At 47.1% G+C, this 13,312-nt stretch overlaps 1 protein-coding gene across 6 annotated transcripts in view; it reads left to right on the top strand.

The window, feature by feature from the left end:
* kmt2cb (lysine (K)-specific methyltransferase 2Cb) overlaps window positions 1-13,312 on the top strand; it is a 78,877-nt gene that overhangs the window by 22,872 nt on the left and 42,693 nt on the right. For 5 of the 6 annotated variants that reach the window (XM_084481305.1, XM_084481303.1, XM_084481302.1 and 2 more), the window contains 5 exons: window positions 552-727; window positions 995-1,344; window positions 6,514-6,594; window positions 8,758-9,494; window positions 12,157-12,279. In XM_084481305.1, coding sequence (XP_084337431.1) covers window positions 552-727; window positions 995-1,344; window positions 6,514-6,594; window positions 8,758-9,494; window positions 12,157-12,279 — 1,467 coding nt within the window. The remainder of the gene's footprint in view (window positions 1-551; window positions 728-994; window positions 1,345-6,513; window positions 6,595-8,757; window positions 9,495-12,156; window positions 12,280-13,312) is intronic. The other variant, XM_084481304.1, reaches the window with a different exon arrangement.

Here is a 13,312-nt window from a genome sequence, read left to right as displayed (position 1 = left end):
GCGGCCAGTGTGGGGGGCGGGATAAACTAGTGATAGCCACTCGCGATAAGCCACTCCCGGCCTTCTGTTTTGAAATCTTAATGACTTGCACGTGTTCGCGTTCTGCCTGGAATTATTTCCAGGGTGATTTAGTGTTAAAACCCTCAACTCTGGCTGGCTGGTGTTTCTGTCTTTTCTTTTTTTTCCCATTGTGTTTCTTGAGCAGCTCTCCGGCTATAGGGAGCCAGCTGCTGATTAGCTGCTGCTCTCAGCCTTCTGTCAGCTGTGCCGGGCCACAATGCTGACTCTACCGTACTCGCACGTTTTGAACAGAACAACAGCCACCTTGGGGATGCATAACACTTCTCAGACTGCGTAACACCTCTTAGGCTTCCACTACTTCTTCTTATAATACATATCATGATTATTATTGTTTTTGTCATTAATATTGCATCCTTATGATGTATTATTAGATAATAGCCTGTTTAGAGTCCGCGGTCCCTGAATGTCTCTGGCTGGGTCAGTGTGAGTGAGGTGATGATGTCATGCTTTTCTTCTCCTCCCCCCTGCAGAACTGCAGGGTGTGTGTGCAGTGTGGAACGCGGACCAGCAGCCAGTGGCACCACACCAGCCTGCTGTGTGAGAACTGTGTGCAGCATCAGGACCCCAACCTGTGCTGCCCGCTGTGCGCCTGCGTCCTGGACCCGGAGCACCACAAAGACCTGCTTTCATGTCACCTCTGTAAAAGGTAATGAGAGTCACAAAAAAAAAATCCTGTTACTTAAAGTTTTCATATTTAACGCATCCACTCTGTATACTAGTCCCACCCAGAAGCACCGAGAAGTTTCATCGATTCTCATGAGGGTATTGATGGTACACCTGGTGGGCGTGTGTGTGTGTGGGTCGCGGTACAAATACAGTGAAAGATGGTCTTCCAAAGGCTTTGTCCCCGGCGGTGCATTTGCATTAAAACTCCCACCTCGCCTCCACTAAGCCCCTCCTCCCCTCTCCTCAGATGGCTACACCTGGAGTGTGAGCGTCAGAACTCAGGCCAAGCAGACGTCCACCACAGGGAGGACTACGTCTGCTCCAGCTGCAGGTCTCCCGCTGCAGACATGGACGCCGGCCCGCAGCTCAGCCCGCAGCCCGCCTCAACGCACATAAACTCTGAGACCGGCCCTCACCCAGCTCACAAGCACACGGACCTCCCGTCGGGCGCCGCGCCCTCGCCGCCGCCGCCGCCGCCTCCGGACATGCACAATGACCCCGAACCGGAATTACTCTCGCTCCCGTCGCACTCAGATCCAGAGCCTGTCCAGGCCGCCGTCCAGGAGGAACGGCCGCCGTCGGACGCCACGACGCCTGGTGAGTCATCGCTCGGCTGGGGTAGATCCACGTGACGCAGAGATCTGGAACGGTATCTCGTTGCCATGCATGGGAGTGTGTTTTGTTTACTAGAAATCTCCATTTTCCTGCTTGGGCATGTGTCATTTTTCACTGGTACATTTGAGTACTCTGGCAGGTTTGTGTGACTCATTACCCGTTGAACTCGTATTGCTAGGTTACTTGTACTGCTGGATACTATGGATTCAATGCAGCACCTCTTCTGGGATAATCTAAAAACACACAGAGGCACACATGCTTTGTGGTTTGGATTGTCGAGACTCTGTAGACACGGATTTGGTGCACGTCTAGCCAGTGTTGTGGTGCGTCGGTGTGCGTTTGTGTTGGTGCGTTTGATTACCTGCCAGGCAATCCCAGGTCGAGGAGTGTCACAGAACGTTTTTTTTTTTGTATTTATCTTTGTTTTGTGTGGCGGTAGTTTTGGACGGAGACCACAGACGAGCACTCCCTCTGGCTCCTGTTACCTATTTCTCAGCGGTGTCTCACATCAGAGTTGCAGGCATTAATTACGCCTTCCTGAGGCCTCACCAATAACCAGATGGTGTTGGGCTAGCGCTAGATTAAAGCCATTCCTCTGACTTTGTATCTCTTGGCTTTGAAAATTAAAAAAGCTCTTGGTTTCTCCCCCCCACCCTCACCAGAAGAGGTAGTGGTTGCCTGCCTGTCTTCGCAATCCCGATTGATGTCCTCTGTTTAACCTGCGTGAACACTTTTCTTACTTTACTTTTGTGGATTGTTGTGGAGAAGTTACACTAGTCCATGCAGTACCGCCAAAGAAAATTTCTTATTCTCTATGCATTTCCTCATGCAGAGGTTGGCAGTCCTACCTCTTCATTCTCTTTTGCACCATTGTAAAAAAAAAAGTATGTGTGTATGTGTGCCGGACTGCATACCATGCCGGAAAAGCCCATCTGTTTATCAGTCCAGTAGTTTGCACTGCAACTGTACATTTGCTTCGGATAATGTTGCTAGTTTTACGCTACAGCTGAGACACCACTAGCTGCATGCATCCAAATTAAACAAATATTCTGACATCTTAATTTGCACTAAAGGCATTCCTTCTGTATACCGACTGTGAATGTTGTCGTTGTTTTGTCAGCACAACCTCGGAGGATGCCTTGATTGGTAGTACAAAGGCAATGCTGTAATTGTTCAGTCAACAATCCCAAATGGCTCAACACAAACGTATGCGCCGCTACGGCTCCGCTCTGCACCGGCACATCCCTTTACAATGCCGGTTTCCACGGACACCGTGACCTACTTGCGCTGCAGGTTACCCACCTCGATGTGAACACAGTACTTTATTCTATATTTTTTCCCCAGAAGCTCAGCAGTGACTCAGTTCTCCGGCTGTTTGGCTGGTCACAGCACTGTGTGGAAGGGGAATGATATGTTTGGCTTGGGGACGCGGGGGGGGGGGGGGGGGGGGGGGGGTGTAGCGTAGCTCATGCCATCCGCTCCTTGCGTCTAGACGGCGCATTCCCGTCGGCTAACTAGAGCAGTCGGTGCTCGGTGAGGCGACATCAGATCTTCCCGTGCGGCAGCATTGCTGGATCAACTGTGAGCTCGGCTCACCTTCCGTTGGCGTCTGCGAGGCCTTCCAGGATCTGCCGTGTGTGTGTGTGTGTGTGTGTGTGTGTGTGTGTGTGTGTGTGTGTGTGTGTGTGTGTGTGTGTGTGTGTGTGTGTGTGTGTGTGTGTGTGTGTGTGTGTGTGTGTGTGTGTGTGTGTGTGTGTGTTGACTAGGTTGTTGTTTTCCTTTTACCGTGGCCCTGAACCGGTCTTGGATATTAACAGACACAAGGCTATGCTGTCTCCGCTGGGGTTGTAAATAACGGTTGTTGTTTTTCCACCCCTCACATCACTCAGTGTCTTGACAGGGTGGGCTGCATCGCTAAGGCAACCCACCGGCGCAGCGGGGGCATGCACGGCAGGGGGAGGAGGGGGGGTGGGGGGTGGAGGGTTAAATTAACAGCACATTCATTATTTGTGTTTGGATTTTCCCAAATGTGTCTTTCTTTGCAACACAACCCTTATTTTGCATTGTTAAAATCTTGACACAAAGCGCACACACACCGTGCCTCCCATCACCTGAGAAAGAAACGCCTTCTGTTTCATCAGTGTTTGATTTTGAACACAATCCTCACCAATATCAGCAAAGCAAGCCCATTTTAACGTCTTCATTTGGCCATCGTTTCATTAGTCCGGTCCGTCCAATTGGTTATTTATAAGCGCTGCTTCTTGTTCCCTGACTTGTAACAGACCTGATATTGTTGCCTTGGCTCTGCCAGTGCGGCGCTTGCTGACACTGACCGCCCGCCTGCATAATGTAATTACAGTCATTAACCAGAGCCATCGTCACCTGCCAGGATCCTCCTCCCCCATTCACGGATCCCAACAGCGGGCTTAACATGACTCAACCGGCAAGACGCTGTGAGATCCGTCCCGGGCGAGCAAATTAGACCTGACACTTGTCCTTAGCCGCGTTAACTGGAGCCCTGTGTTTATCTTTACCATCGGCCCCATTCAGGGGCCCATATAGGAAGCTGGAGCCGGCGGAGGGGGGTCTATGTGAATGAGCGGGGCACGTGTGTGCTCCCCTCGGTCAATGGCTGGAGGTGGTGGTTTCGAAAGACCAATCGCCTTATTGACTTTCTGGCATCGGTGCCGGATGTGCACCTGCGATGCCGCTCCAGTCGCGGCCCCCCCACACCCCCTTGAAGCCGTCTCCCCTCCCCTCTCTCCCATCCCCCGGCCCCCCCACCCCCAAAGTATGCAAGACCCTGGGATGCCGGTTGCCATGGTTACCCCCCATTCCCTGGCAACGATGCTTAGCAGGTGCATGCTCGCGTTAGGATCAGGGTGACATGGGAACTTGTGGCTTGAAATGGTGGAAGGCTCGTTAAGACTGGGCTATCTGTACTGTGTGTGTAGCCAGGAATGACTAGTGCTATTCATACCAGCGGAGCACCGTGGCTTTGCAGTGGGTTTGATTAAATCACCACATGTTGAGAGGAGGAAGAGGGAGAACAGAGTGAGATTAACACCAAGTGTAGTTCATTATTTTGTGTCACTCTTTGGTGACCACTATCCAGGAGCTGCTCTATGGTTGGCTTTGCATCAATTATATTGAATACTAGTCTGTTTCTGAGCAGGTTGGTTGTTTCTGAGTAGGTTGGCTAAAATAGCATAAGCAAACCATCTTACACCCGACCAATGACATTGATAGGGTTTGCGAGACCACTACTGTGGTTGATCCGGCTTTACTGTCATCCATCAACACGATCTGCATCGCTGTACATTTATATTACATTTATATTGATATTCAGGAAAGTTCATTAGTATTTTATATTTATGATCAATCATGATGTCCTTGATCCACAAATCCAGACCTCATGACTCACAAACTAAGATACTTAAATACTCTTTAGGCGGGAGTATCTATTATTGGTTTCCTAACTTTCCTAACTTGCTGTCGGTACAGTAAGGATGTTCATAGAAACAAGTTGCTCGGTAAACCCCTTCCCCTTATACAACAAGATAGCTAGGATAAGATGCTACACAATGCTAAGTACTATTTCTAAGTGTCAGGACATACAACATACAATATGTGCATACATTAAGTGCGTATATATTAAGTACCACTTTTTTTTAATTTTACTTATTTCAATAATTTGTTTTTAAGTTTACTCGTTACTAGGGCGTAATTTTTTGTATTGGTTTGACAATTAATGCTATTTTATGACCTGTGTAAAGTCAGGCTCAGATAATTGAAGATTTGCTCATCCATGTCCATATCTTCAAAAATTCTATCCGCCTGATTATTTAAAAAACTTCAACACCAAGCAGAATATTATCTGCTGATAAACCATGTTGCTGCTTAGAATACCAGGGTTTCTCTGAGTCCTCGATGTCGCCCATTCTGTCCGTACAACAGTTTGTCCCATGTTATTTTCATAGGCCCTGTGCAAGTAATGTCCTTCCATCTGCCAGGCATTTCAAGGCTCCTCGTATATTCAGTGCTGCTGTATGTCCTGTGAGTCATTGCTGTTGAGATAACCACGCCCACTCATTTCAATATACCAGATGGAATTATAGCATTATGAAATAGATTTGGTATTAATTAAATAAATGTGACATTTTAAAATTAAAGTTCCCTGAAATAAATGTGGAATGATGAAATACTACCCTGAAATAAGTAGCCATAGTCCTTTTGAAAAGCGTGAAAAATAAATGTGTATTTATATATTTATTTGCATTTTTATTGCCTCATTTATTTATTTCATATCCATATTTATTTAATATTGACTAAAATGGCATTCCAATCCTCCAAGTGTTTCACCGCCAAATCCTGATTACTGTTCTCCGTTTATGAATTTAATTGCTGCCTAAGATAAAATACTGGTAAATTTAAGGCTATTGGATGTGTATGATAGTGGGAAACAATACAACTTAAACTTATAATCACGTACAAAGTTCACAACTGCCTGTATTCGTTTTTCTACACTATGACTTTGATCAGCCAGACTTTGATCCAGATAAAAATAGTTGGAGGCTTACATAAATGTTTATGCGATACAATAATTTTTGTCGGATAATCCCTTTTTCCTCGTCATATATAACTTACTGTCAGTCTAGCGGTACCTGCTGGTGGGATGACCGAATTCAACAATAAATGATTTTATCTTGTGAATGATATTTCTCCTAGAAAGCTGAGGCATGTTGGAAAAAGCTTTTCATGGCCTAAGCCTTTTCAGGGCAGGAAATACTCTGATTAGGCATTGAGCCTTCTTTATGAACAGACCTTTGGCACACATGCTTTGAGGGCTAGAAATTATGAACAAACTCAATTCTATGGAATTTTTTGGCTTTCTTGGTCACTTGTAAAGCAATTTGAATTTAGTTTTGGTTAGTGGGAGATTAGCTGTGCAAAGCACATCTAATGCAAATATATTCTAGAATTATATTTGTATCGTATGAGTAATAAGATCTTTTCTTCCATTTCATTGTAAACGCTGAACATCGGTGTCTCCTGTATCCTCGGCCAGCCATACCATATATCTTACTTTAGTATTACATCACTATTACGTTCCCTTCCCCATGTTGACTCTTCCTCCTCCTCTCCTCCCAGATGCTGCAGCAGGTGCCAGTGTCACCGGGCCGCAGGCCCCCGAGTCGCCCGTCCAGGAAAACCCCACGGAGGTCCAGACAGGTGAGTCTCCAACGCCGCCCCCACACATGTCTGTAGCAACAGGGATGGCTTTTTTTTGTCACAGCGCTCCTAAGAGTGGCATTGGAAATTTTAAATACAAAACCTGCAATCGATGCAAGAGACTGTAGGAAAAAAAAAGAAAAAAGTAAAATACATGTATCTGCTTAGAAGAATCATTCGCAACACTGTTCAATTTAGCAACAAACAACAACAAATATGCACTACCAAGCCCAGAAGTAGAGAATCCTTTTCACCGGCGTGAGTGGTATGATATGAGGGCTGCTGTTGACACATCTTTTGGGATATTCGTTGATGGTTTTGAAATGCTGCCAAACTTTTAAGACACGTTTACTGCAAAACAGAGGTTATTTTCAAAGCGTGCATTTTTTTTTAAACCTGGTTTAAAAACCCTTTATCTCTGTTCTCCATATGCTTGCTTACCAAAACATTGCTGCGTGCTCCATAAGAAATCCTATCGACATTAACAATATGATTTGGGATGTGATATTAATGATAAGAATAAGATCATCATAAAGAATGATGAAGATAAGATAATAATGTCAACATGATGCTGTAATATTGTCGCACCAATCACAGGCTCACAGACTTGAAAATAAATGATGGATAGTGCAAAAATAATTAAGGAGATTTTAACAAACTTACTATCAGACACATCAAGGGACATTGCTATAAAATTGTCCCTTCATTGCTATCAAAAAAGGGACATTGCTATAAAATATTTGCAAAATGTTTCATTCATACCGGTATATAGATTTATATAGATTTATCAACGTTACTCAACTGGGTTGCTTTCAGTTGACATTACCATACGACTTCCTGACGAAGATGTGAATCGTTAAACATTCAAGGTCACCCCCCCCCCCCTGACATGTCAGAAAAGCCTCTAGCCCTAAATGCAGGGAGCTGGATGTCTAGAGCTACAGAGAACTTCAATCAGAGCTACAGAGAACTTCAATCAGAGCTACAGAGAACCTCACTGCTTATTTAATTACAGCAGATACAGAGACAAAAAGCCCCGTCACGCTTTGAGTTCATGTTGAGAGACTAATTATTATTAAGTGTTTGTTTCTTTTTAAGGCACTGCTGTGTGACTTAATTTTACCATATGCTGCTGATCTATGCATTCCTTTTGGGAGTTTTGTTGAATTTACTATTTTGTGTTATAAAGCAGGTACTACTGTTTTGTTTGTGTCCATGTGCTCCTGTAAGCGAAGCTCTCCATGTTGTGTGTGAACCGGTTTACCCCGTATGTATGTATGCAACAAAAAAAAGGTGTTTTGTTGTTGGGCTAAATGTAAACTTTTGCATGTAAATTTATTTCATTGATCGGGGCAGTAAAGAGATAAATCTTTTTTTGAGCATGGCAGTCTCTAATCAGACCCTATTGCCAAGTGGCGTTTTAACCAGAGCTTGGAAATTATCGTTCAAATCTGTTGTTGGTCAGAATGCTTGGCAGAGACTGTTGAATTTTTGTATTACAGCAGGGAATTTTGAACTGCAGCAGGGGCTTTAAAAATGTCACAAGAAAAATTATGTCTTTGGATAAGTATGCAATGTGCCTTTTTGTTATTTTACCATTTTATTTTGAAAGCCCATTACTTACTGCATACTTCACACATGCATGCTTCAAGCAAAGCAATTGATCAGAACCCTTTTCAGATTAAATGTCGCCTTTTATTTATTTTTATATTTAGGTTCAGGGTTATCTAACCCTTATTTCTTATTTTTGTCTATTCAGTTTTAGGATCCTTACGGCCTAAGCTTGAATTGTAACACACTCCACCAGGAATGTTGTTTATCAAATGTGTTTTGTCAAACCCAGTGCATCGTATTTGCTTCCAATTTTAACAGCTGCAAGGCCCCAATTAAATATCCTCTCTATATTCAAAAAACGTAGAGCTCATTGAGCGCATGGTTGGGTACAGTAGTCCCATTAAGCTATTTCTGTATTTCTTTTAATTTATTTACAGTTTATTAGCATGCTACATAGTAATCAGTTGTTTCGCTCCACTGTAAGCTCTTCACGTTTGTTCCACTAAAAACAGTACCCCCCCCCCCCCATGTAATGAAATATGTATCTTAATTGTGACAACATTTTGATCGTCAATAAACATATTTGGAATTTTGTTTCATCCCCACCAGTAATACATCCAGCAGCGGCGACCCCCATGACAGAACCCTCGTCCACGGACAGCCCTGCATCGCCGCGGTCCACAAGCCCAAAACCCCACTCTCTCCCGGCCCAGCTGCCCATCCAGGAGGCGCCTGCACAGGAGAGCTCATCACCCACCACCACCACCAAGCCAGCAAACTCAGAACGCTCCCCCGAGAAGGGCGCCGTACAACCCAGCACAAAGGATAACAAGGCCATCACCTCACCCACCAAAGAACAAAGTCCCCCCGGGTCTCCGGACGCCTCGGACGAACCCATGGAGGTGTCCCCGTCGCAGCCTTCGGTCGGGGAGGAGACCCGGGGGGGCACGGCTCCGGACAGGACTCAGACGGACCCTCACCGAGAGAGCTGTTCTCGCAAGAGCTCGGTGGGGACCTCCGGATCGCCGGGCTCGAGCGCGGTGGAGGAGGAGGAGATGGACACCACCCCGGAGAGCATCCCCAACATGGGGCCGTCTTCGGAAGAGAAAGCCCTGGAGCCGCTGGGCGAGATGGGCTCGTCTCCTGCCCTCTCCTCTCCCCTGGCTTCGGGGACCTCGCCCAGAGAGCCTCCGCAGACCCAGGGCCTCCCTCCCCTGGGGGACCATAGCAGCGTTCAACCCACCACCGCCACAACAACCCTCATACCGTTCACCCCCAAGATCGGCATGGGGAAGCCAGCAATCACCAAGAGAAAGTTCTCGCCCGGGAGACCCAGAGTGAAGCAGGTAGGCAATGTGGGGGAACATCTTGGGGTCTGGTTCCTGGGAAGCGCAGAGGGGAGAAGGCAGGATGGACTCTGGGTTGTGGGGCAATGGGAGATGGGAGGCCCATAGGAAGTACGCAGGACTTGGGGGTGGAGGCCGGGGGTTAGGTCCTTGGGAGGGCCCAGAGGTAGGCAGGGTAGATGCTTGGTGTTAGGTCCCTGGTCGTGCTGCTGGTTTATTTACGGTCTCTGTGTTAAATCCCCTGAGACCACAGGCTAATATAAATATGTATTTTATGGTGAGAACCATAAATTAGTGGGCTCTGGCTGGTTTCCAAGGCGATTAGGCTGCTTGGAGGTTGGTGAGGTTCTCTCGGTACAGGTTGTTTTGAAACTGCTGGCGGGGGTTCTCAGGGCAATGCAGTCGTGCTGCAGCTTGCAGTGGACTGCATTAGTGCAGTGCCTTGATTGAAGCGCTGACTGATTTCCCCCCCGCCCCCCCGTCAACCTTCCTCCCCCTAACCCTAGTGTGCCACTGCATTCCACTTGGCTAGCAGGTAACGGCATTCACACAGAGCCCAGTGGAAATATGATTTTTCTTCCCCCCCCCCCCACACACCCCTCCACCCGTAGGAATTTGCACTTCTTTTGTATGAAAAAAAAAAAAAACAGCTAAAAAAGAACCTTGCTTGCCTCAAATCTTCTGCACAGCCCGGCTCAGTCGCATGCGCCGTCTCATCAATCATTGTACTTCTCTGCTCCACGTCCCCATTGAATATACATACATCACACGTTATGGCTTCATCTAGTGCGAGCAGCGGCTCTCACAGAGCTCTTCCCATTATCATGGACTTCTTTTTTTCACAAGCTCTACTGGCCTGATAAAAAATGGTGTGTTTATGTAAGAAAACACATTGGAATAAAATAATTCCGGCCCCAAAACGGATTGTTAGCACGCTTTGTCAGTAAAGCACGGTGAGCAGGCCACCTCGAACGATTACGAACCGCTATTTGCATCACACCCGTGGCTATTATATATATATTATGAATGACTCTGCTGAGTTAAGACTAAATTAGTTCTCTTCCCCCTCATTCCCTAGATATATATCCGCTGTTAAACAAACATTACAAGACGATACTTAATTTGTTAGACTAGGCCCGGGGACGTGTGTTCGAGCTTCTCTGTTTTCAGCCCAAATAGTTCCAAAATGTGTCTGTTGGAATCACGTAACGCTGACGTCATCCCTCCCCCCCTCCCTCCCTTGTTGCCATGGCGAGAGGTTTGCATTGCCTCTCTGCTCTGCTGTATTACGGTGCACTGAGCATCGTTCTGTGACTAACAATAACTCCTCTCGCGCCGTTTTGCCTGTGTTCTGCCGACCACGTGCATGGTTAAGCTACCGGATTGTCTGCAATAAAAACAGTTAACCCCCTTCTGTATACTGATCCCCATTTAATGTCGCGGGCTAGGTCCTGAAGGGTTCTCACTAGGTATCGATAGGATTTGATAGATACTACTACTCTTATTGATGCTGCTTGTCGGTTCAGTAATTTATCTGTGCTCTTATTTTAAGTGTTACTAAAACTGAATACAAACAGATTTTGTGTTATTTATTTAGCTGCAACAGTAGTGACATTTAAAATGAATTGATATGACCTGAACAAACATTCTTTCAAAGGAATAAAGGTATGCACAACAAACCTTGAAGGATATTCCTCCTTCAAACAGTGAACCGTTGCCCCGGGCCGTATGTGCCCACTGCGATTCATATGCGCTCAAGCCACGGACGTAAATAACCAGGGATTTGTTAAAATTGTGTTATTTAATAGTCACATGCATTAGTTGGGCGGAGTGGGCACCCATAATCAGAGTTGGGGTGGGGGGGGACATATTGTGCTAGATAAACCCCTTCAAATCACCCCGTCGTGGGGATGATAAATGATGTTTATCATCAGATGTTATTCGTAGCTAAACTGACTAGGCACACTGGCTAGCATAAATGTATTCGCTTGTTCATTATCATCATTTCATATAACCTATCCTATACCGATTGTTGGGATCGGGAGAGACTTGCAAGCAGCACATATATATATTGTGATTAGTACTCAATGCGTTTTGCTGGGTTGCCAGTATTACATCCCTTGCTAGCAAAGGGAATTCCACTCGTGGCAGCGGGAATTGGGATCTTCATCGAGCCGGGTAAAATGTAGGCACACTTTAGAAAGTCGTTCTCTCAAGCGTGATAAGTGTCGTTCTGTGTGTACACCACGCCCCCGCGCCACGACGAGAGATCCAGCATCGATAGCGATACCGAAAAATGTCAAACCGTACACTCACTATTCCAACGAGGTCCCGGGAGACGTTCAGACCCAGTTTCGGGACCCATCCCTACTCACCGCATCCCTCTAACATTTGTTTGTGTGTGTGTGTGTGTGTGTGTGTGTGTGTGTGTGTGTGTGTGTGTGTGTGTGTGTGTGTGTGTGTGTGTGTGTGTGTGTGTGTGTGTGTGTGTGTGTGTGTGTGTGTGTGTGTGTGTGTGTGTTTCGGTTCCTTCGCCGGCTTTGTTTTTAAGTTGCTGCATTTTGTCGCCCTTTTCTTCCCTTTCTCTCTTCCTCTCTCTCGCTCTCTTCCTCTGCCTTACTCTGTCACCCTCCTTCCCCCCATCTACCGATCCTTACCTTAGGGTGCATGGAGCCCCCATAGCAGTGTGAGCTCTCCCTCGCCCTGGTCACCAGACCAGCCTGAGGGGTGGGACTTCCCAAAGACCAGGCTGCCTCCAGGCAGCCCCGGCTGGAGCATCAGAGTGGTAAATAACCAGGGCGGCTCGGCTGGCTCGGCCGCACTGTTGATGCCCTAGGCCTGTGTGGTGTGCGCACCCCTGTTATGATTTGCATGGTACACTTCAACACTACTATCGCCATCTCTCACCGACGCATAACCCAGCCATCATCGGGGAGGAGAGGGGCATCACTGATGGGCGGGAGGAGGCTACGGCAGTTTGAAAGTCTCCGCAATTTTACAACTTCTGTCCTTCTGGTGGAAGATTTTTTTTTTTGGGACGCTGCATCCCACAGAGTATACCAGTAACTGACTAATCCACCCCACTAACGTGTGTTTATGTGTGTGAGGGTAGGTAGGTAGGTGTGTGCGCGTGCGTACGTGCACAGTTCCCATGTTGGCCTGTCTGTTCGTTACCAGTGCTGTTTGTTGTGGCTGTGCTCCGTGTGTTTACGCAACATAAGTGTAGGTGTCAGCGCTCGCCTGGGTGAGGATGCTGGTGACAAGTGGGTAGAAGGTTGACGCGCGGCGGGCAAAAACGGAGGCACTCGGGGCAGAGATGTGTGCAACAATCTGTTGCCATGGCGATCTGCGGTCGCGCGGTCATCGATGTGGAGTCAGGGGGGTTAATTGATGTCAATGATGTCATGTTCTGTGAAAGCATCAGAGACGGAGAGAGAGGGGAGGGCATAGGAGGAGAGGGAGGCGTGGTCATTGAATTAATGCCAAATGTGTGTGGTGAAAAGGGATATTGGTGGGAGGGAGCTCGGTTTAAACAGTCACGAGTAGGCAGGGGCCTCTTGCCGGGGGGAAAACCTGCTGATGCCAAGGTAGGAACTGAAATGATGAGCGCAAGCACTCCAAGGCCTTCCGCCGACAGCTCCAGAAAGCCATGCATTTATTTTATTTTCCCCCTTTTCCGGGGAGGTACCTTCAAGGAATGTCAGTCACCACCCAGGTGGCTGGGGATGTCAGGAGGGCGGTGGATGGGATCGGTTTAGTCCCAGTCTCTGCGGGGCGGCTGCATGCTCCTCACCTCATTAGCAGGAGAAGTTCACTGC

The sequence above is a fragment of the Micromesistius poutassou genome (assembly GCF_964030765.1).
Source record: "Micromesistius poutassou genome assembly, chromosome: 16".
NCBI classification, from domain to species: Eukaryota; Metazoa; Chordata; class Actinopteri; order Gadiformes; family Gadidae; genus Micromesistius; species Micromesistius poutassou.
Note: the sequence above shows the minus strand (reverse complement) of the source record. Positions and strands in the feature narration are given on the sequence as shown.